General features: G+C 31.8%; 1 protein-coding gene across 4 annotated transcripts in view; it reads left to right on the plus strand.

Moving 5' to 3' along the window:
• Window positions 1-27,183, plus strand: part of LOC125057849 (hemicentin-1-like) — a 147,447-nt gene that overhangs the window by 33,509 nt on the left and 86,755 nt on the right. For all 4 annotated transcript variants that reach the window (XM_047661765.1, XM_047661767.1, XM_047661764.1 and 1 more), the window contains exon 2: window positions 1,958-2,144. In XM_047661765.1, coding sequence (XP_047517721.1) covers window positions 2,039-2,144 — 106 coding nt within the window. In that variant the 5' untranslated portion in view covers window positions 1,958-2,038. The remainder of the gene's footprint in view (window positions 1-1,957; window positions 2,145-27,183) is intronic.

Here is a 27,183-nt window from a genome sequence, read left to right on the forward strand (position 1 = left end):
TTTGCTATTTGCTATTGTAATACACTCGTCCGATCACCGAAGTTAAGCAACGTCGGGCGAGGTCAGTACTTGACTGCCTGGGAACACCTCGTGATGTTGGCTTTTTTTTTTCGTCGTAAGATTGGTGTCGAGAAAATCTATCATACTGTTACGATACCAATTAACATATAAATTAATCGAAAGGAATTTCGTTCCATCCGGGTGTCCCTTGACACCTCTAAAGTTTTTTGTATATTAATGTTCTTATATTTTCTGTTTCATATATCTTGTTAATCAATGTTATCTGTTTAAGCTTTGTATTTTGTTTAATAATATGGATATGTGTTTGCTGTAAGATTATTAATAAAAAAAAGAGGCCTTCAAGCTTTCCGAAAGTTTCTTGTTTATCCTAGAAATAGCTTTACTAAAAAGCCATAATTTATTTAAAAACAAGTGTAATTAAGTTGTAACTTAAGTGTTTACCTGTATCTTTTCATCATAGCGTTAAAGAAATAGACGAAAGAGCATTTTTGTTAAAAGAGTTCAATTAGAATGTTTATTTAAATAAATAAAGAGTTTATTCTATACATTCAGTGTCTATGAAATTATAGCTCTATTTTATGTGAAGGCGTAGTCTCAGAAGTTTTGTTTTAATTTGCCTTGGATATATTAGCGACTTTTTGTCAATTTTGATAAACGCAACCTCCCAAATCACTTGTAAAAGACCTAAGGTTAACGACATTATACAATATACAGGCTTTTAAATATCAACTCTGATATTCTACGGCATCTTAATATTCGAGTTAACTAAAATACTCATTCAATTATATCATACATATGTCAATTTAAACTAATCTAACTACACCTAAAACAGTGTAATACTCGTATGTCTGATTTGTATTAATATATAAGAATACAACAGACGTGAACAAGGGTCTCAAGCATAGAAAGCGGTATATTATTTAAGTTTCCGTGTATTCCATATAACGCTTTTTGCCAACCGAAGAAACATATTATATCTAATCTTGCTTGGGTTTTTCGTATATAGAAATACATAGGGTATCGCTCGCTAAGCCGCTCAGTGTTGTCATTGTTATTTCACTTATATTAAAGGTACACAGAAAACTTTCAAAAATGGGAATATTAAACCATCAGCTAAATTACCAAATAAGCAGTAATATAACTGAAATACCTAATTAACTCGGGTATTATTCAGGCAATAAAGCAACAAAGAAAAATTATGAATAAACAAGTTTCTAATACACAAGGTCAGCATAACACCTTGTCCTTGACAAAACCAGCCCAGTGAACCGAACTAAATCGTGTTTTATGATTATTAAATACGATTAATTATTACTAAATTATGTGAGACATGCGTTTATAGTTACGTAGGGTAAAGTTAATTAAATTTATAATTCGCAAGATTATAAGAGCTTTTTTGTCGCTTAGTGACGAATGTGCTGTAGAAGTTACGTCCGGGGCTTTATTGTTTCAGCATACTCAGAATGCTAATTACAGGACAAATTTTGACATCTTTGTTTCTAGTATAGGCAATCGATACGATTAATCACGCTACGATGAAGAAGCCTTTAGTCGAACTTTGTAGTAAAAAATAATAACATAAATTTATCACTTTAGCACACATGCAGTGCTCATACTTCCAGACTTGCATGAGCAGTCTAGTGGCTAGGTAGGTAGGTACGCGACCCTTAACTGTGAAGCGCTTAAAAGCTCCGCTGGTTGACCCAATAGATTTTCTCATTGTGCGCATAAATATTTGCTCATAAAGTCAACAGTCAACAGGACGCATCACGAGAAACCAGCATTTCTAAGATTTGCAAATCTATGGTGTGTTTCGGGCATAGAAAGCCCGAACCTACTTGCCTATAAAGAAATCTGAGACCAAATCCAGTATTTTCCGATATTTTCAATTTATCATTTCAGTTTAAGTAGATTTAAATATATTTTTTTATTTCAGATGTGGACAATAAGAGCACTCGAGAGCACAGTGTCAAGCTTAGTGATTAGTGTAAATATATGAATGAATGGTAGATAGCAAATGAACGAAATGCGAGGGGCGTGGCTTATTCAGCGGACTCTGTTGACGTTGCTTCTGACCGCTGTACCGTCATCACCGTCCGCTACACAGAACACTGTTATATCTGGTAAGAAAATTGTATTATAGATATTGCTCCTATTTCCCCATTCCTCCTGCTGATAGAGGACAAATCTTTGTTTTGAATTTATTTTATTATTATTAATTAGTAACGATGTCATGTGGAACATTGTGTAATGGTTGCAGCTCCTTACAAAAATTGTGTAAAACAAAAAACTTGGCGATTAAAAAGAGTGGTGGAGAGTTTATTGCCAGTTCTTCTCTTCAGTTGATTTGAGAACTGGTAGTAAATGTAAAATTGGAAGAATTTCGTATATATTTAAATTTTGACATTTTGTTTCCAACATATATGAATAAATGATTTTTGAATTGAATTGAATTTAGTAAATTTTGTTGCAAGAAAAGATTATACTTCTTTATTCTTAAAAGCTCAGCAATACACTCGGGGACGTACTGGCAGTGTCGTTATGAAAGCCACCTTTTTTTTGTCTACATTTAATTTCTTTTATTTAAAGTTTACTTTAACAACGTTTCTAACTACTTTTGTTTAGTTATGGCCTAAATTTCAAACTTAACAATTTGTCTGAAGCAATTACGTCAAACTTTTGACAAAGTTGAGACAAAATATAATAACGTTTTTGTCCCTCCAATATAATATCTCGCAGAGGCGTATGCCTTGAATTATAAGTACTGAATATTTTACATCGTTCGTGGTCAGGCAAGAAAGTTATATTAATGCGCTCGTCACTCGCTTGCTATCAAGTTTATTGGAGAAAAAATATAAGGAGCAAAAAATATTCATTCAGACAATTTCGCACTCTATTAAATGGCAGTAAGTCATATTTTCCTCATAAACAAAACTTTGCGCTAGGCATAGCGAGAATGGCGGTACATTTCGGGGTCATTTTTTATAAAGCATTCATAGGATTCTTTGTAGATGGAGTCAGAGATATGTACATTTGTAGCATCAAAGACTATTCCGGGCCTCGAGGTGAAATGAACGCTACGTTTGCTCCGAGTAGGTTAGCCCGTAAATATTCCACTACGAGAATCAGTCTGAACTTACGTAGCAGTTCGTAGTACTTTTAATTAGTTTGATCTAATTTAGTCGAGTTTTCGATTGTTTTTGTGTTTTCATACTTTTGCAATAACTTATTATATAATAACTAGCTGATCCGGCAAACGTCGTTTTGCCATGTATATCATTTATAATAAAAATAGGGGTTGATCGTAGAGGGGTGAAAATTAGGGGTTGTATGTATTTTTTAATGCTGTATCATGAACACAGAAAAAAATATCTAAAAATTAAAATAAAAATATTTAGGGGTGGACTACCCTTAACATTTAGGGGGATGAAAAATAGATGTTGTCCGATTCTCAGATATACCCAATACGCACACAAAATTACATGAGAATCGGTTGAGCCGTTTCGGAGGAGTTTAACCACAAACACCGCGACACGAGAATTTCATATTAAAACTGTATTTGCTGATATAATTTTGAAAACCGCTGATAGTATTATTATTATAAAGTCAACAAGAATAAAATAATAGTATAATATAAGTTAATATAGAAATATATCTTCCTAGACTGCGAAGACTAATATGTGTAAAGAAATGAATTACTGCCTTAGACTCCATGAAATAATCTGGGTCGTCCGAAACCCAAATCCCTTGACACCAAGTTAATTTCTGAATATAAGCTTTCGAAATCCCCGTCTTCTCGTGTACTTTTACGAAAAAATATGACCCTCACCTTAGAGGATTTCCTTCTACCGAGATTTCTTTTATTCATAATAAATCCTTCTTTTTTCTGACCGAATTGGATTATTTTTCACGGTATGGTTAAATACTGAATGGGCTATCGACATTTTGCCGCCTCGGGTTCCCTTTATTAATGTCCGCAATATTTTTCGGTCTCGCCTCACTGAAAATACAATATTATTTATATTGGTTCCTAAGTTTTTTATTGCAAGTATTGAATTCCGCTGTTTAATATGTGCTTCCAACGGAAAAAAAAGACGTACAACAACTATAAGGATACTGTAATACTTTTGACACTAAGTACTGTGTCTGCTCAGCTCAGCCTTTGTTAAGTGTAAAAGAATATATTGGCGAAATTATGTCATTTACAAATTCTCGTGTCATAGTGTTGTAATTAAACTCCTCCGAAATGGCTCGACCGATTTTCAATGCTAAAATTTAAAATACCATTAATAATTTCATGTGAAAAGAATGGCATTAATTAATCTTACCAATGTGACATACCTCATTAATAGTATAGCACAAAATTAAGCAAGCAAGCAAAAAATTATTTTGTCAAAAACTTAAGTGAAAAAAATAAACGTATTGCTTGATATCAAAATATTTTAAAGTTAACATGCGTAAATTGAAACAATTTGCAAAAAGTTTTATGGATGACTTCATTTAATAGTTATATTGGCGATTTCACACTTTTATAAATACTGAAAATTAACGAGTTTTTAATCCTAGCTTTTTAATACGGTGAATAGATTTTCATGCGTATTTCATAGATTTATTTCTGATTTAGAGTAGTAGGTAGGCCGTGCCTAACAAGGTGTTGCTTTAGTCTAAGATCTTTCTTCACGATATAAGAGAAAGATAATTCTTCGTGATGATTGAACCAAAATAATCAAATTAACTAATATGAATAAAATTTAATTAATATTTGCTTTTTATAATTGAAGATTGCAATTATTTTGAGCCGAAACTATAAAATGTATGAATTAAAATGACATACAGATTATTAAAAGGAACAATTAAGTAGTCGATAACCGAAAAACCATAATCACGTGCTATGAATAATTCATTCACTCAATTTGTATCATGATACTATGAATATTAATGTACACGGAAAGGCAATCTGGGCTGTATTAGTTAATTTTATTACTCCTAATACTCATGTTATCACGGAGAATATGATCTGAAGTACGTAAGAAACAGTTGACGGTTTATAAAACTTCAATTTTGAAGATATTTCAAACTCAAACTCAAAATATCTTTATTCATGTAGGTAAACAAGTACACTTATGAATTGTCAAGTTAAATTAATTGTAAATTTACATTTACTACCAGTTCGCAAGTCAAGGGCGTAGAGCGGGTAAGAAGAACTGGCAAGAAACTTTCCGCCACTCTTTTTAATCGCCAAGTATTGTCAGTTTCATTGGAGCAAATCAATCCCAAGGATTAGGATCATTTAAGTATTTCTCAAATTTATAAAAAGCTTTATTGATTAAGTTCCGTTTAACGAGGGCTTTGAATTTATTTAGTGATTTAGTGAGGTACTGTGTAATGAACGTTTTATTTAATAGCAATAAGTTAAAATACATAAAACAAATATCAGTTATAAATCGAATGTCAGATCTGAATGGAATTTAATTGACTGAATCGGACTAATAATATGTAATTACAGATTTTCCCTTTAATTAACAGTACCATTTATATACATCGTTAAAGTGTGACAACAGTATATAGAAGATTAAATTTCTATAAGTAATGTGTAGTAATTTAAAGTTATAAACAACTATCTTCCAGCCATAATTGGTACACGTGGCTTCCGAGGTTTTTAAATGTTTTTTCTCTTGAACAATCATTATATTTCAGTAAATTTAAATAAAATTATAATATTAATCTTCCTTAGGAATCACACTTTAAAATCATTTACGTTGTGTTGTGTAAAATAAAATGTTTACATTATTATCATATTACTTAACACTAGCTGTAAACAAATTTGTCACGGCAAATTTCCTGCAAATATAAAACAATGCTGAAAAATAATTCAAATTTCAATAGAAAAAGCTTGCAATGTTTTATTGTAAAATATTCCGTCTTTATTCACAATAGAAGCTTTTAGCATATTACTGTCCTTGCCTCTTCAAAAATAATTGATAAAGCAGTTGGCAAGCGCAAAAATCATCTTATTACGTTTTGTTCTAAAGTATACTCGTCAAATTGTTCTTTGTTCGGAACGTCTGTCATGTTTATAAATAATTCCCGAGAAATGTTTTCTCCGGAAAACATCCAATCTGCGGTCTCAAATCGTCTTAACGATCTCTTAAAAGCTATTTCGTACAGGCAATTCTCTATAAATCCGTGATATCGTATTGGCAATTGCTGGTCAATTACTAAATTCACCTCGACGAGTTTTTAGCGAGTATTTGCGCCCATAAAGAGGAATTTATTCACAAAGACGACCGCAGCACCGAGTGGAAATTGTCAAAAACAACAAATTGATCGATTCGTTATCTAAAACCGCAAAATGTAGCCGAGGCACGTTTATACACGATATCCGCAAAAATTGGCAAGCTCTAAAAATAGCTCTCTTTATTTATGCGCTACAAATACTCGAACTTATTTTACGATCCATTTCACAAAAGATAGAAATTATAAACGCGGAGCGGAATAATAATTTAAATCTTAATTAAGAAGTATTAGTAAGGATTGAACGATGTGGCATACGCGTTTTAACTTGCCACAGGAATCTATTTGATTATTTTAAGATACAATTGTGAAATGTGAATGTATTTATGATAAAAAAAAGTTTGTAACTACTAATTGCCAAACTCATATATGCTTGTATATATTTGGATAAGCATTGATTCGCCAAGTAGGTGAACCTTCTACGACGTTACAAGTCGATATAAGGGGCTAGTTAGTTAGTCTTCGCCAGTTTTCTCACTCTGATTTTCTGTCATCGTTCACGTAGTTAGCGCACATCTATAGAACGCGTAGTTAGTTCCTTACTTTAAAATTATCGTAACACATGTATATACAAATGCGAATTTATATGGAAAAATACACAGATTTTTTTAAATAAAACTGGTGTACTTCATGATCTACGAGTATGTATAAAGACATATCCCATAGTATAACGACATAAAAGTACAATTTTAATCGAATCATAAAACACAATACCAGCTTTCCAAATAATATTATAGCGCTGAAAGTGTTGACTTGACTTGTACACATTCTGCGCTTAAGTTTTTGACGCGAACCACCAAGCACCAGCTGCCTACTGAAGTATTTCCGAACCAATTCACCTAAGAGCGTATAAAGAGCGTACCTATTCTAAATAGACCGGCAATGCACTTGCGAGCCTTCTAGCAATGCGAGTGTCTATGGGCGGCGGAATCACTTAACATCAGATGAGCCTCCTACCTGGTTGCCTCCTATTACATAAAAATAAGTAATAAAAATCTTACCAAATTAAAAAAAAAAACTATGAAAAAGGTTTACATAATAGTTTAAGCTAGAAGTACATTCAATACTTAATGCGATTCTCTTATAGATGTCTATAAGAGAATCGCATATATATAGGTATCTATGATTACTTTAAGGCTTGGCTTAGAAAGATTCCTTTTTCCCCGGCTGTTGAACCCAGGCCTCCGAATACGTCATGTGCCCAGCCACGGCGATAAAACAGTCGTTGAATAAAATGACGGTCCCAACTCCCGGGCTGTACAATAAATCTTTGAACAGATAAGATTCGAAATTGTATCAATGGGGATTGGGGCGCAGGAGAAAAGCATTTACGTAAATGAGAATTTATCGCTTTAATTCGATTTTGAATTTAAATACAACTTCCACTCTACATTAATAATACATATAGATTATGAATGTATCTTTTTATGGTAAAAGATTGAAGAAAGAAGGGTCTTTTCGAATTCGGTACCAATAGTTTTTGAGTTTATTCGTTTTTTATTTATTAATACTTTATTAATAAATCTTGGTTATTTAAATTTATTTTTTAAAATTGCTAATTAATATGAGTATTAGTTGTGTTATAAGTTCTAAAAATTTAAGTTCATTTTTTAGCGGTTTTTAGGTTAAATGCTTCCTCCTTAAATATTTGTTCCATTTCTCTTTCTGTAGTGTTTCTCTGATTTTTCTCAATGCATTGTTTGCCTTAATTGTCTTGTTTTGATGAGCTTACGTTAAAAGTGCATAATTTTAATTATTGTGACGTGGAGCGCCCTTCTTTTTATTATTGTCCTGTTCTTCGTTTTTCAAATGTTATGTCGGGTGGTGATGGTGAAGTTATTCGTTATAAACATACATATCTTTCCTCTTGATTATGTTAATGTAGAAGTATATATTATAGTTTTGGAGTGTAATGCTTGAGTAAAACAATATAATATAATGCCACACATCAGACTTAGGAATACTCTCGAGGCAGTATTCACTAAGTACAAAACACAATACATCCTTTATGTTTGTACATTGATACAGTTCTACTCCGTACAAAACTATTATAACAATGAAGGAGTAATTCTTATTCGATTCTTGAAATAGTAACGTAAAATTCGTACGACTTTTGAAATGGCTACACACAGATTGGACTTCGGTTGTTTGACATACAATGCGCCTGTCTCTATATAAGTAAAAGTTATGTCAATATGTTCATAAACATTTTGTATTTGAAGCTTGTAATTATGCATACAAGCTTCATGATTGAAGATAAAATAACATTAAAGTTTTATATATATCACTTATAAATAATATTATAAACGTTCTATCTAAAGTTGTTTATCTCTATTATATATCCAAAAACCAGTGCAGCATACATACGTATAAAGATAAACCAGTGGCGCTACAATCTTTTTAGTTCTGGGCCTCAGATTTCTGTATCTGTTTAATAATCATTTGTCAGTTTAATAGGCAACTAGATGATCCTCCTGCACCTGACACACGCCGTCGACTTTTGGGTCTAAGGTTTTTTAGGCGGTTTATTCACGAAGTTTTCCTTCACCACACAAGCGAGTGTTAAAAGCGTACATAAAGAAAGAAGCACAGTACAGAAAGAAAGTCCATTGGAAAGCACAGCCGGAGATCGAACCTACAACCTCAGGGATGAGAATCGGAGCTTGCAGCCAGTAGGCCAATACTGCTCCAATAATAAACGCATTATTAAACGACCTAATTAAGATAATAAATATGTTAACTTATTCATACACTTACCAAAAATTAACTCATTACTTTAAACATAATCAGTGACTCTGAGTGCAGTTGTATGTTGCCAGGTAAACAATAAACGTTCGATAGGCATATATTCTTTGTTTTGATTATACGTGACACGACATATAATTATATATACAACCAATAAAATAGTGCGTACAACACTTAGTTTGAAACTTCCTTCCCTAAGTCGAACCTCACCGGAAACAAGCTCACCTGATTAACTTCTAACGGTCTGATTTCTTGCCCGTTATCTTAGTTCGCAATAACGACGTATCGTGAACATTAACGGAACAGTTTGGAAACTTTTAGACCGATGTTAACGGACAATTCGGTGCTCAAATATATTACGGTGTTAAAGATAACTTCTACACTTCGATTGTTAATGTTTGGGATAAGGGGTTAATGGGTAGTTAAAGATTTGTATACGTTATAAAATCTATCGACTCATCTAGCGCAAATATATACCTATTATTAAGCCATTATATTTTATAGATATTTGATGGTAACATATGCTTTATACCTAATATTAAGTATGAATATTATCTATACATTATAAGCAAATAAAAAAAAATCAGTGACGCTACAGATTTCTGTATATGTTTCATGATCATTTCTCACCTAAGTAGTAGCAGGTGATGAGCCTCCTGTGCCTGACACAAGCCGTCAACTTTTTGGGTTTAAAGCAACCGGGTATCCTCACGATGTTTTCCATACGAGCAAATCTTAAATGCGCACATAGAAAGAAAGTCCATTAGTGCACAGCCGGGGATCGAAGCTACGACCTCAGGGATGTGATTCGCACGCTGAAGTCACTTGGTCAACATATCATACAAGTAAATGTCTTCAGTACTAAGAAAAATTTAGTTATAAACTATGTATTTTATAATTATTTACTAGTACACAAATTAAATGTTCTAATGATTCGCTTACGTGAATTGTTGCGTATCTCAATTCAAATTGACTAAACTTTTCAATTGGACTGAAGAGTAATAGTATTAAGCAGATCTTTGCGGCAAAGCTCAAAACTTTTGTTACTAACAACAATAACAATATTAATTTTCAACTTACACGTGTTTTGATATTCCAACGTTGATATAGCTTAACCTAAAAAGGCAACCAGTAATCTGATATCTCGTTATTATTACAAAAGCCTTTAACAGGATAATTTCTGAGAAAATCTATAATTTATTTTCAGATAGAATTATTCTGGTCTACAAAGCGAAATTTGCTTTATGATATTATAAATAGTGAACTGTGCAACTGCCGCTCTCTGTTAGAGAAAAATGCATTTCATTCAGATTAAGGACTGCTACGGGTAAAGAAAGTGCAAAAAGCTGTTTTAAAATACTTAATTATAACTACTTACTATCTATATATGGAACTAATTATACCTTTTTAGTTGAATTTATGACGGAATAGTTTGAATTAAAGTTATAAAGTAATCTAAACTAAAAGTAAATTTTTGCCTGATTAATATAACGTCCATATAAAGTTTTATTTATTATCCTTAATAATAACAGATACAATTTACTCACAAACACGCGAATGAATCTTTTTAACATAGTGTAACTATATAATATTACAGAGAATGTTATATGAGTACTGTAAAAGATAAGCTAAACTCTCTCTCTTTTAACTCAGCAAAAAACTCAAAAGAATACGTACTACGTAGTAATAATCGTCACGGACTAGGTCATAATTACTCGAGTAATAGATATCATGAGCTCCCTTCATTCCATTCATTCGTAATAATGATAACTAGACACGCCAGAGATAAGCGCTCTTCTAATTGTAATTTATAGGCACTATATATTATACTGAAGAATCATAGTTAAACGTTCGTAATTTCCAATTGTCACATGCATATGTTTTAAAAAGTTTAACTTCACTTATGATAGGCTTACACATTGCGTTACCATGGCAACACTCTAATATTAAATAGTTTCCTAAAGCTAAAACACTGAAAACGTAATATTAAGTAAAAAATAATAAAAGGCTGATAGAAGAAAATTACTAACATTACATAAAAAAATAATCAGTCTTATTGCCCTGTAACTAAACAGAAAAAAACAAATTACTAAAGAAAAAACGGCGTCAAATTGTGTTGACGCTGTGATGAAAGGGACATAAGAGTACTTTAGTACGTACGTTAGTGATGTCCTTCCATCAGCTTTCTATTGTTCTAGATACTCTTAAGGTATAAACAAATAATCAACGGAACTTAGTATATAATTAAATTGTGATACTGATAGTATAGTAAAGTTAGGCTATGGAATTCACTTCCTGTCCCCATTCGCTATGTCCTTCTCTATCTTCCTTTAAATTTCTTCTGTACAAGCATTTCCTGTCCACATCGTATCCCTAACTTTCGTACTAACAGACGTGAGACTGATCTTAAATAAAATTATTATGATTCATGTGCACTTTTCACTTTTTATTTTTCATGAATCCTTCATTAGTTTAGTTGGTTTTTGTTCCTGTTGAGTTTCTTTTTTTTCTTAATAACTATATGTTATATGTATTTTTGCACTTCTTGCCTACCCTATCTGATTTAATACATTTTTCTTCTTTTCTCACAGTGATTGCCTGGAAGTAATCGCTCGAAAGCGATAAGGCCGCCAGTTGCCCTCCTTCACATTTAATGTTAAATTTTTATATTGTAATACAATGACGTGTAAATAAATAAACCCTGTTACATTGCGAAGCCAGTACTAGTCGAGTATTTTTGATTCTATTAATCCTCCTAAACCTACTATATTACATATTGGTTCGTAAATCGGGCAATATCAAAACATGATTACAATATTGTAACAGTTTAAAAGCGTTAATAGCTTTTAACTTTTAACTAAAGTGTAAGGTTAAGTATGCGCTGTACTTATCTCTAGGATAGAATTTATCGTTATAAAAGCAGGATAACGCCCATTTGGCACTCTTACGTCTAACTTCAGCGTGAAGACGTGTTTTATTTCGCTCTTAAAAGGCAAACTTTAGTGCTTAGAGGCTCGCGGTTAAATATACATTGTATAGCGATTTAAGTGCTGCTAGACCACTTCAACGGACCGTAATGTTAGGATTTTTAAACTAATTTTTACTTGTTTAGCAGCTGAACTTTAAGATTTACCCGCGTCGATTTGATTGTTGCGTGCAATATAGCTTAAAGGTAACGGACTATCAAACAATAATAATTGTCAGTGGTGCTACAACCTCTTTAGACCTCACATTTCTGAATCTGTTTCATGATCATTTTTATACTATCAAACACAAAAAGTGTTTATTGATTCAAAATTGTTGTCCAGATTAGCCCGTTCAACCGTGCACCTTGTGGCACTAAGCTGCGAGTATAGGCCAAGAAAAGAGCGTTCTATTCCCTCAAAGGCTGACAACATATCCGTAAGCCCCCTGACGTTGCAGGTATTCAAGGTGGGTGGTTAGGTTAGCTCATCGGCACCTGCGCATTTAACCTCATAAAATAAAAATAAATTCAATGTTGAAATAACTAAATGTACTTATCTACAATAATATTACAGGTATATTAAAAACAAAAATCAACGAATTTCAATTAATATACAAATTTGTATTTTAAATATCTCAGATACAAAACGTACATTTTGACTCGACTTTGGCTGTCTAGTGCAGGTCACATCATATTCACCGTTGAAATTCGGAGGCTTTTCAGCACACGTAATGCTAAAAGCCTGTGTAACGTCAAATCGAGCCATGTGTCACTGACGGATTTTTCCACTTCAAATTTTTCGACGTTTGCATAATCACAATTTGAATGGAGGAGTAACAATTTTTATATTTCCTATTTTATTCAAAGCATCACGCGAAATTTATTGGTGAGTGCTAAAGTATTTTTAAAGAGATATCGGTTGATACACATTTGTTAAATCCACTAATGTTTGTCCAAACATTTTTTATACATTATTTGACGTTTGAAGTGCTTACTGACTGTCAGGTCGATTTGACGATAATATTATAGTTAGAGTTTCTTAAAATGATGTCGATGGAATTTTAAAACAGATTTTCATAATTGCAGCAGAGAATCACCAATACGATCACGACAGAGAAAGACTGCATCATAACTAGTCCATTCGTTTAGAAACTACGATTCCACAGCCATTTCAACCATGACACCCCTGTCTACATCCCTTATATTGGAGGTTAAAAATAACTGTTACATAATAAACATCTAATAAGTGTTCAAGAGTATATTAAGAGGTCGGAAAACTATTTCTGTCGTTGTTCTAATAATTAATAAGTATTAATTTTTGAGCTGTGTTGGCCTAGTGGGTTCAGCGTGCGACTCTCATCCTTGAGGTCGTAAATTCAATCCCCGGCTGTGCACCAATGGACTTTCTTTCTATGTGCGCATTTAAGATTTGCTCGAACGGTGAAGGAAAACATCGTGAGAAAACCGACATGTCTTAGGCCCTAAAAGTCGACGGCGACTATTAGATTTAAAAATGATCATGAAACAGATTCCGAAATCTGAGGCCAAAACCTAAAGAGGTTGTTGTCCCACTGATTTTTTTATATAATATTAACATTTTCATACATCAAGTTACAATCAAAAATAGTTTCAGGCTCTACAGAAAGATTTAAATAAGACTTTGGACCAGTTTAAAAACGATTTTTCTGATTTATATATTAATTTTCTTCCATTACAAAGTAATAAAGTCTTTATTTATTAACAGCCGAAATAGGCCGCTAGTTTTACGAGTAGTGAACGTATTCTTATAAGAATTAAGAATACACTAATGTAACATCGTGAAAACAAATCTTTGTTTCCGCAATTGTACAATGTGACACCGCACAATACCAACAATACCATAAATCTAATCCTAACATTTCCTAAAGAAAATAAAACTTAACTATCAAGATCTAAGTAAAGTCGCAGGTTTCCGCTAGTAGAAAATAAATCTGGCCTCTGTCAAGTGGGAGCGCCGGAGGGTTGAAAAGCCTTTCACCAGATAAAGAACGCGTTATACGCAAACATAAAAGCATTGTATGGTGGGCTACGGCACCAAAATACTTCAAGCCAAAACGAGCTTTACAGCAAGGAACAAAGACTTAAAATCCGACACACAATTTACACATTTAACTAAGCGCCTTTGATACGAGGCGTTGTATTGAAATTTACAGAAGAATTTGCGAGTTATGTTTTAATACGCATTAATGTTGCGAAGTAATGTGTGTTTTTGTGTAACATTCATAAATGTGTGAAAAAGATTCTCATTTAAAGAGTCATCTCGTGCATATACCTATTATATTTTATTAATAATTAAGTTCGGTGGCGGTTGTAGTATGGATATGTTCAAATAAAACACTTCGTTTGACGATGGGTAACAAATGTCTTTAATTGCTTAAAATATGAGCATAGATAAAATTAGGGGTAGTGGGGTTGTGACGCTGTATTAATAAAAAACTAACTTGACTTATGATTACTACTATAATATAATATATAATATGATTGGACAATTACACCAATTGACCTAGTCCTATGCTAAGCTGGTGAAGCTTGTGTTATGGGTACTAGGAAAAGGATATACATACATATTATAGATAGATAGACACATAAATACATATTTAAACACCCAAGACCTCAGCACAACACGATGATGTTTGTCTCAGCCGGGGATCGAACCCGGGACCTATGGATTCGCAGTCAGGGGTACTGACCACTAGACCAATGAGCCGTCAAACTACTACAAACTACTGATTGAAGAGTTCGTAAATCTAAGTGACACTTATGTTATTGGAAAGTACCCACGGTTAAAATTGTTTATTAATAGCATCAGTGAAGTCAATAATATCGCGCAACCCTCCTTACGCTTCAAAACAACCGATTATTTCCAAGCGGTTGACTCACACTTTAAACTTTAAAGTATCTGACAATCTTGTTTAACGTTTGTGATCTAAACGCATCGAATAACGTGCCTTTTAACTTTTCATAATTATGTGATTTACATCGAATAATAGAAGCGATTCAAACCCACAAGTAAATAGTTGAGAATCGCTTCCACTGCAGTGAAAAAGATTGTATGTAGCGGTATTCAATTAGTTAGACAAACGACAATAAGTAATTCACAATTTAAAGAAGAATGAATTTTGAATTTATATATCAATTTGTGGTTGCTAAAAGCCAACTTTTCTACAAAAATTACGCTTGTCTAATTCGCTTTTCACATTAAACTCCCACCCATTTACCCGATTTATAAAATAAATCACTCTGATTGTACATTTGACGAAAGCATTTATATCTCATTACATCACAGCGGTAACACAATTTGACAAAAGGAGACTAAAGTCAAAGTCAAATCATTTATTCCAATTAGACCATCTAAAATGGCACTTTTAAACGTCAAAAAAAATACAAAGAAGATTCTAGTTGCTCCTTCCAAAAGGTAGTTTCGTGTGGAGAAGAATGGGCAAGAAACTCCACACTTACTCTTTTAAAATATGTTTACAATATTTTGTTACATTTAAGGGATCACTATAAGGGATTTTAGTAAAACGATTGCAATCTGGTTAATATAGGGTGTCAAGTGCCTAGATGCTCCGCAACCGCAGCGGCGACGCGATATATCGTTGAAATCAATCGCACAGGTCTATTTGGTGGGCGAATTTAATGATTCAGTTTACATCCCGTCGATCTGAACTTTTCTACCCACGACTTAATTAACTGAATGCTAAGGGCGTTACTCAAACGGTGGATTTCAAAGCGATTACAAAACGTGGGTTGTGCTCAACGAAAACTCATTGCTAAAGTACGCCTCTACTGTGTACGCGCGATACGATACGATCAGACCGATGCGACATAGCGATTAAAAATCCGCACTCATCACCTACCGAACGCTATCACTCCCCTCCCGCGACACCCTTTATTTTATGAATAACACTAGCCGTTTCGCGCCCGCTTTGCTGGACGAATTAAAATAAATTTTATGTTTCATTATTTTATTTTTTTTCATATTTTTATTATTCTTCTTTTTAACTTCCCGCTAATAAAATTGAAATATTTCGAAAATCGAGTTTTTAACAGATGTTGACGTTTAGAGGTTCTAGGAAGCCTTCACCGCGGAAACATTCGGGGAGGCGTCCGTATGGATAAATTTTCATAAAAGTAAAACAGCAATAAAAAACGTTGAAGGAACGTTGGAATTTAATAAATAAATAGCCATAAACCATCTAGGAAAAATTTCGCATCGAATGGTGGTAGTTTCATGTCGATACGATCAGTGGTTTAAGCGTGAAAGAGCCTCAAACGAACACCATTTTCTTTTTATATGTATAAAGATAAAACATTACTGCTAATATCATTTTGAGTGACATCTTGCTTGTCCTTACCACGCTAAAAAATTAAATACCACGTAATAAGTGTTCAGTGCTGAAAAACTTAGAAACTAGTTCACTTTATACTCAATAAAATAGTTAATAGCAAGTCTTCAAACATAGATTCAATTACGTGTGTTTAGTTTGGTTCTCTTAGGTGCTTCCTATATAAATAATTCAGTATTGCTTTGTGGCTGGAACATTGTTCTCTGTTACTCCACTTTCTAGTTTCTAGCATACTAGATAATGGATAGTATGAGAGGGAACAACTTTAAGCATCAAATTGTAACCATAAAAAAAGCTATTAGTTTTTTTTTTTATAACGAGACAGATCATTCTTTTTTAAGGTTTAAATTTATAAATAAGTACGAAGTAATGAAAAGAAATGTTTAATATAAAATTGTTTATTTCTATAATTTTGTATAATCAGTTAAATTCAATAATTATGATTGCCTTGCTATTCCGCGCTACCCTAACCTCACCTCACTTAATCTAATCTGATAATCTGATGTTAGCTCTTGTACAAGTTGTGCCTCCTATTCTCTTTATATCGACAGCCCATCACTTGCTCTGTCTTCCTCTTTTCCTTTTTTGCTTCTCTTGCCAACCACGAGATGGAAATAATATTATTAAGTATGAAAAAAGCGTTAATAAACTTAAGCGTTAATAAGCGGTAAGAAATGGTATACATATAAAATCTTAAATAAAGACTATAATTACAGATTTAGAAACAGAATTTAGGATTTTCAATATAAAATTTTCTTCTGCACATCAATTGACTACCTACTTGAATGAACTTTTTCTAGCTAGTCACAAAAACGTATTCTATGTAAATTTGAAGGCGATTTTCATTAAATCTTGAAAAAAAAGTAATACATTTCAAAAGAAATTCGCATGAATGGTTCTGATCTATTGAACATTCTCCATTAATTTCTTTTCAATTTAGTTTAAACAGTTATAATTAGGTCCATAAATACCTATTCAATAAATGAGCGGACAATGTTTTTTCTTAAATCTTAAGATATGCCTTTTAATTAATATCACTGAACGATACATTTAATGTTTGCGAAAGTAAACTTTTATACAAGGTAATTCGGTTGAAATTTGTTCAGCTACAATCGTTTATTGCAACCAAATTCAATAGGTTTGCTGTAACGAGGTCGGCTTATTCAAGATTTTGTCAAGGTCTTGCCTCGCTTTGTATTTGATATCCTGAGTCTTTAATTAAGTTTGCTTTAAAGACATTATCATGTAAAAAGAGCGCGGATTTTTAAACTTAGCCGTCATTTCTTGCTATCAACTCAATCTCGGTGCTACAAAAGGTATCGTGGTATAAGGTAAGATGTTTACTAGATTTGGAGAATTTATATAACTTGAACCGAATAGGATTTTAATTTAATAGTTTTTTCTTATAGCGAAAAATATGAGTATACCTACTTCTTTTTTCTTCGTTTTTATACCTCGGAAGAGTGTGGCACAACAGCAATGCAGTGTAGGGACCAAAGTCTGTATAAAAGGGCAACATTGTAATTCATATTTTTTTATTATTATATTTAAAAGAAAATTATGCGAAACCAGTGATTTTTTTCATTGTTGCACAACTGTTACACAACAGTCCATACAAAATTTATATAGAACTAGTGGACCCGACAGACGTTGTCCTGCATGATATTTCAAGCAATTAGTAAAGCAAAGTATGAAAGTACCGACTGCAGCGCCATCTGGCGGGCTGATTTGTGAATCTAAACCATTCCCAGATCCCCTTGAACACACACAAAAATTTCATCAAAATCGGTCCAGTCGTTTGAGAGAATTTCAGTGACATACACACTCACAGAAGAATTATATATATAAAGATAGCAGTAACTTGTGTAATATAAATAATCACATCGTTTGTACAGTTTTAAAAATTAATATTCAAACAAAGAAAGACAAGTTTTAAAAGATAATGAGTGTAAGTAAAATCCGCCTGTTATTTAAGACGCAATTAAAACGGTTTTCACAAACGTGTTTCAGTACTTGTGTATTTCGTGCAATTACTCAACTTCCGGTTCCGGTGTTACGTTCCCTCATAAAACAAAGTGAACGAAATAAAGCTACACTAAAGTCACACTAAATATATTTATCCTTCCTATTCGGTTCAAGTTATTAAGTGGCGTTAGTCGTATTCACAAACGTACCTCTAATAGCAATAAAATGTTTTGTCCTTATCATTTTATGAATAATAGAAAAAATATGTTTTATAAATTTAAGAACATTTATACATAATTAAATCTTTTTACCTTTGGGTTGATCCAATAGGTTTAACCAAGATTTAAAATAATAATAATACGATGATGTCAGTGTGTTCGGATTGTCTATAAATACCTAAAACTTTTTTATAACATCAAGGTCATACTTACATCTAATAGTCATCTTAAATAAAGTTCAATAAAAACTATCACAGATTTGAGACTTCACTTAAGGAAACATACAAATCACAAAAATATAATACAAGTTAAAATTATAAAAGTGACGTTTAATTGTATCAGATTAGGTTTTTTATAATATATGAGTAACGAAACTAAAATAAAAAGGAAACATTAAAAGGCACAAAACCATAAACAGAACAATTTGGAGTACATACACACATGTATACATGTTTGGTAGTTTATATGAAATTTTGTATTTATTATGTATGTATTTTTATAAATAATCTTATATGAAAATTTGCTCCAGAAACTTCGATAAACACCAACTGCGCATAATAAAAATAAATGTGTCAACTTCATGACCACCATTTGTGGTTTTCATTAAATACGACTAACGAACGTTGTACTCATTTTCTGATCTTTTCACATAAGCTAGAAGCTTTTAATATAAAAATAAAATACGGATGAAAGATATAATGCAAAATGCGTCCATTCATTATTCTCAGGCTATTGTTACTGCAACGGACAGGTGAAATAATTACGCTATCTAAATTCTTAAGGCCTTTTTATTTCGAATACGTTACGCAATATACAATGTGTTTATTAAGCTATAAATTGTCCTATTTTTTAGGAATCATTTTAAGGCATGGATTGCTGATGAATACAATTTATATTATACTATATAAGTGGTTCACGGGTAAAAATTACACGGCTAAAAAATATTTGGCATGTATAGTGTAAACCTTCTTGTTGTTAAAAAAAAAACTATATGTGAAGATTTTTAATTGGCCCATAATATTATATATATATATAATATATATCTATTTCTGTATTGTGCTGTGAATCTTCTGAATAAATAAATAAATAAATAAATAAAATCTATTACTGGCTTTATCTAATATATAAAATTCTCGTGTTCGTCTTGTCTCTTGTCACAAAGTTCGTTCATATACTCCTCCAAAATGGCTCGACCGATTCTTAAGAATTTTTTTATGCCAATTCAGTAAGTCTGAGAATCGGCTACTATTTATATTTTTCTTTATTTTTTAGAAATGTTTTTTGTTTTTATTTTTTTTAAACTACAATAAAATACATACAACCTCAAATTTTCACCCCTGTACGATCAACCCCTATTTTTATTATTGAAGATTATAATATATTTTTATTGAACTAAAAAATGTTTTCCTAGAAATAATATACATGGCAAAAAAACCTATTTCAATTTTTTATAAACAATTTGGCAAATTCTAAGACTAGGTTACATCTTACTATACGTTTTCAAATATAGAGCTTTAGAGTGGGTAAATCTGGTTGAATTCCTGTAAACGAGTATATAATGGAATAGTAAGTGTGTGTGCTCTCTTGGGAGTTGAGAGATTTTAGTGGCAGAAGTTGATTTCGACTGTTTGTTGTGTTTGTTTGAAAGCCACAATGATAGTAAAGTTCTAGGAAAATCAGGTGTTTTTAATCTACTATTAACTTGAAGGTTAAAAGCATCATTCCATTTTTTTTTAAACAAGCTCCTGTAAGAAGGCAAAGTTGGTTAGTGAGAGTACGTTAAGAAAGTCGATAAGTAAAAACGACCATACCTATTGTGTACAAAGTCTCGTAGCAGTTATTGATGATTATTAATTTTAAATATAAATCCCAAAAAAATGCGTGCTATTGAAGGCTGTTAACCAAAACTATCGAGCAGTACTTTAAGAAAAAAGATCGAATAACATACATATTTTTACGTCTTATATATGAATATTTTATGTAGAATCTATTTTTATAAGGCACTAAAGGTGGGATTACAATTTTAGTGTACGGGGAATAAACGCATAAACTTGAGATTCTTACTTTTGTGAAATTCTCTTTTAGAATTTAGTTTTTAATAAAAAGACCTTTTTCACAGGTAAAGAGATAAAGTTATTTTTAAAATACATGCCTTTTTACTAAAGGTCAAGTGTTTTTAAAGTATAAGCTCAACAAAAGTTGTTTATAGTTACATTACTTTATTTAATGAGTCAATTGTTGAAAAAACTCAAAACGTGAAAATACTTAGGGCTCTCAAAATAAAATATTTTAATGGATTACCAAATCGCTCTGTTTCTTAAAACATTTTGATTACTTTTAAAGGCACGAAATCAAGCCAGAGATTTTTGCTAACCCTCAGTGTTCTGAGTCAGTGGCTTGATAGGTACGCTCAGGTGCCTTCCGGGTGGCTGCTCGTATGCCTATGTATCACGTCAGCTTGGCCGCTCCCGATGAAATTTTCTATATGGAAAATAGTCTTATGTAAGCGGATTTTGTTAGCCGCAATCTGTTACTATTAACGTAGGTTTCAGTGTAATATATAAACGGAACGATGTTAATAACATTAACCAAGATGTAGGGAGAAATAAATTTAAATAAAATCCTTGGGGAAAACGTAATGAATTTTATTTAAAGACGCTTACCGTGCTTAGAGACTATAGCTCTTTACTGAATATTTTTAGCTGTAAATACAGTAAAGATATTTTATAAAGTTCTCAACAATTTAACGCTTAAAGCTTTTTTTCCATCCTACTTAACATATTTAAATGAACCTAGCTTTCGAAACAAAGGGCATATCACTATTTTGTCATACGTCAAATATTTTAACTACACTTACGGTTATGAACTCTAGTCTTGAATCTTATCTATATTTAATTAGTGTATTGCTGATAGTTTTTTACGATGTTTTTTACGATGGGTGTGCGCGCGCGTCACAGAAAACCGACACCCTAAATATCTGTTCAAACGTCGGTAAAACAGTCTGGGCCGCTAGTTGGCGCTGCTCTGTTTTATCGACAAGTTGCACTGTCTGTCATGGCGTAGTGTTTTTCAGAGTCGTGTTTATTTAATCCAAAATAATGATTTCTATACGAAACCCGTTCCAATGTGATAAAAAAACATAGTGTTTATTGTAAAATGTCATGATTAGTACATATTATATCGTTTCGATTGGAAGTGACTATTAAAATGGACAAAACAAATGCAATTCGAAGAGGGAAACGTCCCTCTAAAGTGCTCGAAGCAAATTAATACGCAAAGAAGTATAAGTACACACCCTTTTTTAATTTTTTAATTCCATTTTTGCTAAGCAATAGACCTTTAAAAGGATCTCAGCGGTTACAAGCCCATTCTCATATTTACATGAACATAATACAGCCTATAATCGTTAAAGGGATTTAAGTGTTACAACCCGATACTCGTAATAGGCTTGCAGGCTCATGTATAGTAACGACACAAGAAGTCAATGAAGCTCTTGGAAAATTACAATATGTATGAAGTCAATACATAAATATTACATTAAATATTTTTGGATTTTTACATCCAAGCCATAACACTGAAAGGATAGTTTCACATTGAAACAATTTTATGTCCGTTTAATATGGAGTCAATTAATACAAACTTGAAACACAATTATGATAAAGGTTCTTTTGACTCTATTTTCTACTCTACTATATCCGATGAAAATTCCCAAAGTACTAAATGATAGTTTACTTTTTCAAACAAACCAACTATCATATACTGATAATAATTACACTGATCAATTACTAAGTAATAGGTATGTGTTAAATGAATTATTTGTATTTAATAAGCCGCTTTATGAAAAGAAAGTAACACAAGATAAGACAGAAGTCCACTTTACAGAAGATAATATCTAGGCTACCATTTATTCCAAGGTTACGTATATAAGCTAGTAACTTATAAATGGAATTCTGTTGTTTGGTGTTTATCTACGCCGTAGAGCTCTTCGCTCGTAGACGGTCGTAGAACGGCTACTAATTCCCTTCGGTGTAGCTTGCTGTTAATAATTTGTAGAATTTAATTTCTCTATGTTCTCAAGCACTCAGTTATACGATTGGAGATAGTTTTTAAAATCCATGATAACTGTATTATAGATAAATTAATGTATTTAATAACGATAGATTATATTTTTCGCTTGAAAAGAGGTATATTATACTCATTTATGAAGCTTAATTTTTATGAAAAGTATGCATTTAAAAGTAAATTAACATTCTTTACAAATTATTCTAATTATTTAATAAATAAATAAAAAATGCAGCTACAGTAATTTGTGTAATTAATTATCTCGGAAAATATATGCGCCAAGTTAATGTAAAATTTTCGTGCCAAGAATACTATTTCATGTATGTACGTACTATTCAGCTTATAATTAAATTATTTAAATCAATACAATTTGATTTTATCAAGTTTGGTAATCTAAAATATAAATAATAATTTCTAGTAATCTAATATTATATAAATAATTATTATTATCTACCACTTGCAATAAGATAATAACAATTTAAAAAAATATGTTAATCCTTCATGACCCATATAAATTTGACAAATTCATAACGCATGTAAATTAATTTAGCCCATTTCCATTTACGTGTTGATATCTGAGTGCAAATTAGCACTTTGGCGATATAAACGCGTTGCTAACATGCAATTTTACGCTATGGCCACTGAACAAGGAGAAAGGGAGAACAAACAAGCTTTATTATTTGCCATAACGTATATTTAAACGACTGTTAGTCTACAAAGCAAACGAGACAGTTACAAACGCGTTTTGGTCTTAGATCTAATGTAAGAAATATGTATGAATAATTTATTGATCATTTAATAAAGAGCAGCACTGGTCTTAAGCCTTGGATTTAAGCACGTAACCGTCAACCATAAAGTCATGCGTTCGAATCAAGGGATCAATACACAATTGTTTCTATGTAGGCATTAATCACACGCTCATGCACGGTGAATAAAACATCGTGAGGAAACTTGCCAGATATTGACGTCGTGTGTCAGGCACAGAAGGCTGATTACCCACTTGGATGTTAAAGAAAATGACGAAGGAATAGATATAGGAACAAAGGATAGCAGCGTCACTGATTTCTTATTTATTATTGGCCTCAAGGTTAAGCTTGCAATTGCAAATTAACTAACCCTAAGGTTGATGACCAATGTATTTGAGTGATTCTTTAATCTAAAGAAGGAACAATTATTATAATAATTTAATTTTAAATTTAATTATTTTTAAAATATTAAAACAATTATGATGGCGTAGTCTTGCTCTTTCGTGAATTTTGTAAACGTTGCTGACATTCATAAGCATGCTCTAAGAAGCATCTTAATTGAATAAACGTATTTTGATTTTTGATTTTTTTGATAAATATCTTGGTAAATTCTAAATCACCTACTTAAATGAATGCAGATTATGTAAAACAATAAAATGTTTAAATATATTTATTGTCGACTTCCGATTTTTTAAATATTTTTAGCTGAGAGAAAATACAAAGTGGAAAAAAATCATTTCCCAATTCAACTGAACTGTGAAAATATGGTTATTTTTTAAAAAATAATGCATAGTTTCTATCCATTATTGTTTGACAACCGTTTTCGTTATTATTTAACATTTATATTATTAAAATCTAGAGGATACATTTCTCACGACAGATCTTGTACTATTATAACAATAACACTTACAGAATGAAGCTTTTACTTCACGCTCTCTGTTGAAATGGTGTTAAGAATATGAAACGCGAGGGTTGTTACGCCTTCCTCTTATGTCATGCTTAGACTTTTAGTAAAACGCTTTCATTATCTGACGTATATAGTATTTATTTATGCTTTATTACCTTATTCACAAACATACACACAACAACAAAAAAAAAAAACATGTTACAAAAGTTATAAGGCAACGGGCGGCCTTATCGCTAACAAGCGATTTCTTCCAGGCAACCCTAATGTGGAACAATGAAAAAGAAACACCTACAGAGGGTAGAGTACAAGAATTGCAAAAATTATTAACAAACAAATAAAAATAAAAACTCAAAATAACCCGTTACTATAACTAAAGTAAAGTAAAGGAAAAATAACAATAATAATAAATAGAACTATGTATAGAAAAACATTTAAAATAAAATACAATACAAAAGGTTAACAGAGTCACAATAATTAATATATATAAGCAAAGGCAGCTAATTACGAGGCAGAAAGAAAATGATCAAAAAGAAGCTTTTTGAATAAATTTAAGGACTGAGCTCGTCTAATGTCAGTTGGAAGAGAATTCCATAGCATAATACTTTGCACAGATATAGTACATGACCAAAAGGAAACAAATTACCATTAAGGAAAGCCTATCAAAGTGTTTCTGAACTATAAAATGAATATGGCCTAGTATGGTGTTGCCCATACATTTATATGAGTATAATATATATAGACATATTATTACGTCTGTTTTTTAATAATATATATGTAGACTTCCACGGCAAAAGGGTAGTTAGTATCGATATAATTTAATTCAGAACGTTGATTACGTTTTTTATGTTTTTGTAATTTTATGATCAATTAAAAATAAATAAAAGCAATCAATCACTAAATTTCTCAAATCATGATTAGCTGTGTAGAGTACTACAAAAGTTAAAATTAAATGTCACCATAGATTCAATTAGTTGTCAAGAATATATTTCACTGCCATTGCTTTATCGTTAAATAACCCAAATTATTTGACATAAAATTAGAGAGCTAAGATGCAGCGTTATATACTAATGTAGAAGGTCACTACAAGGGAAAAGTTTTACTTTCCTCACTTCTATCTCGATAATAAATACATTACTTCCTTAACATCTATATCGCCGGTGAAATCGTGAGATTACGGTTTTGCATGCGGCCTTTCTCATAGAGTGTTCGAAAAAGGAAATAGTGTAGTGTGTACATACGTTTGGAATAAATAGGGATTATATTAAATCGTTTGATGTGATCTTTACGAAAAGGGTTAAAGACGTGATGGGCTAGTCAATATTTGCCGATAAAAATGTTCTATATGAAAGAATGAAAGGGTGTTTGCGGATCGAACAAATAAAACGTGGTATTAACATTCAGAGTTATAAAAAGAACGAAACTAAGCGTATTGGTGAAACTACTTAGGTTTTGACAGATGTTTGCCTCTTTAGATTTAAAGTAAATACCCTTATTTAAGTCTTTATAACTTTTAGGTCCAAGAATTATTATAACTATTGTTCAACTTGAGAGTAAACTAACAAATAATAGTAATCTGTGCTTTCCTTTATATTCTATTATCTGGCACATGGGTGATATACCCACATGTCAGTATTAAAAAATTACAAAGCAAACCTAAACGAAGCATATTTCCAAATTTACTACACAATTATGTAACAATCTTTAATTCAATTTTATCAAATTGTGACTAAATTATATATAGTACTAGCTGGCCTGGCGAACATCGTACCGCCTAACAGTCGATTCTTCATTTTTTTAAAATACTTATACTGCTATTTGGGACACCGGTCTACCAAGTCATATAAAAAAAATTGATAAGACAACAAATACATTATGTCAAAAAATAAAAATTTACCTTCCCGGATCATAAACTTGAACACTTGAACTTTATGATATGGTATTAAAGTTCAAATTGACTTTTAAGTATTATTACGAATATTTTGTATGGGAATATAGAAAAGTGTTGTTTTTAGACTTTTTCACTCAATTTTTTTTAAATTATTCGGAAGAACCATCCTCGTATTTTAAGGAATATTAAAAAAAAAGAATTGGCCAAATTGGTCCAGGCGTTGTTGAGTTATGCGCTTACCATTTTGCGATTCATTTTTATATTATAGACATAGAAAATGATGTATGTGTATTACTTAAAGATAGATTAACACGCTCTTATTTACGTAATTATTGTATAAGGTCCTTTACAAGAGTTACAATGTGTTTATATAACTGTCCATTATTTTAATATTTTTACGGAAATTTCTGTAATTTCAATAATATATGGACAACGAGTTGTAGGGCTTTTTATGTTTGAGTAATTACTAAACGATAGCACGCGATGTCGGCTCGAATGCAAGAAACTTAATCTATTTGCTTTGGCAATTTCATTTGATTACATTGAATCGGATATTTGATGAACTCATTGTTTGAAAGGTTTTTAACTAATTATTTCGATAAAAATAAACTATGGTTACTGTTACCAGGAAAAAATATATAAGTAATTAGAGTTTCATTGAACATACTATACCCTTTAATCCATACAATCAAAAAGGAGTATGGACATTGAATTGAACTTTCAATGCCTTAAAACACTTTGCTTGCACTCCTTCAGTATTTCTTCAGATCTTAATATATTAATTCCTACGATAAGCCGTAAAATGTATGTCAACTTACAAAGAATTCCTTGTAACATCTTAAAAAATCATTGCAACAAATTTAAAAGTGATTTAATACAGTGTTAAATTTTGTTTATTTTAATATATATTATACAAGCGGATCCCAGAGACGTTGTCCTGCATGAAATTTCAAGCGATTAGGATATTAAACAAATTATGAAAGT

Source organism: Pieris napi, chromosome 17 (genome assembly GCF_905475465.1).
Source record: "Pieris napi chromosome 17, ilPieNapi1.2, whole genome shotgun sequence".
Taxonomy (NCBI): Eukaryota; Metazoa; Arthropoda; class Insecta; order Lepidoptera; family Pieridae; genus Pieris; species Pieris napi.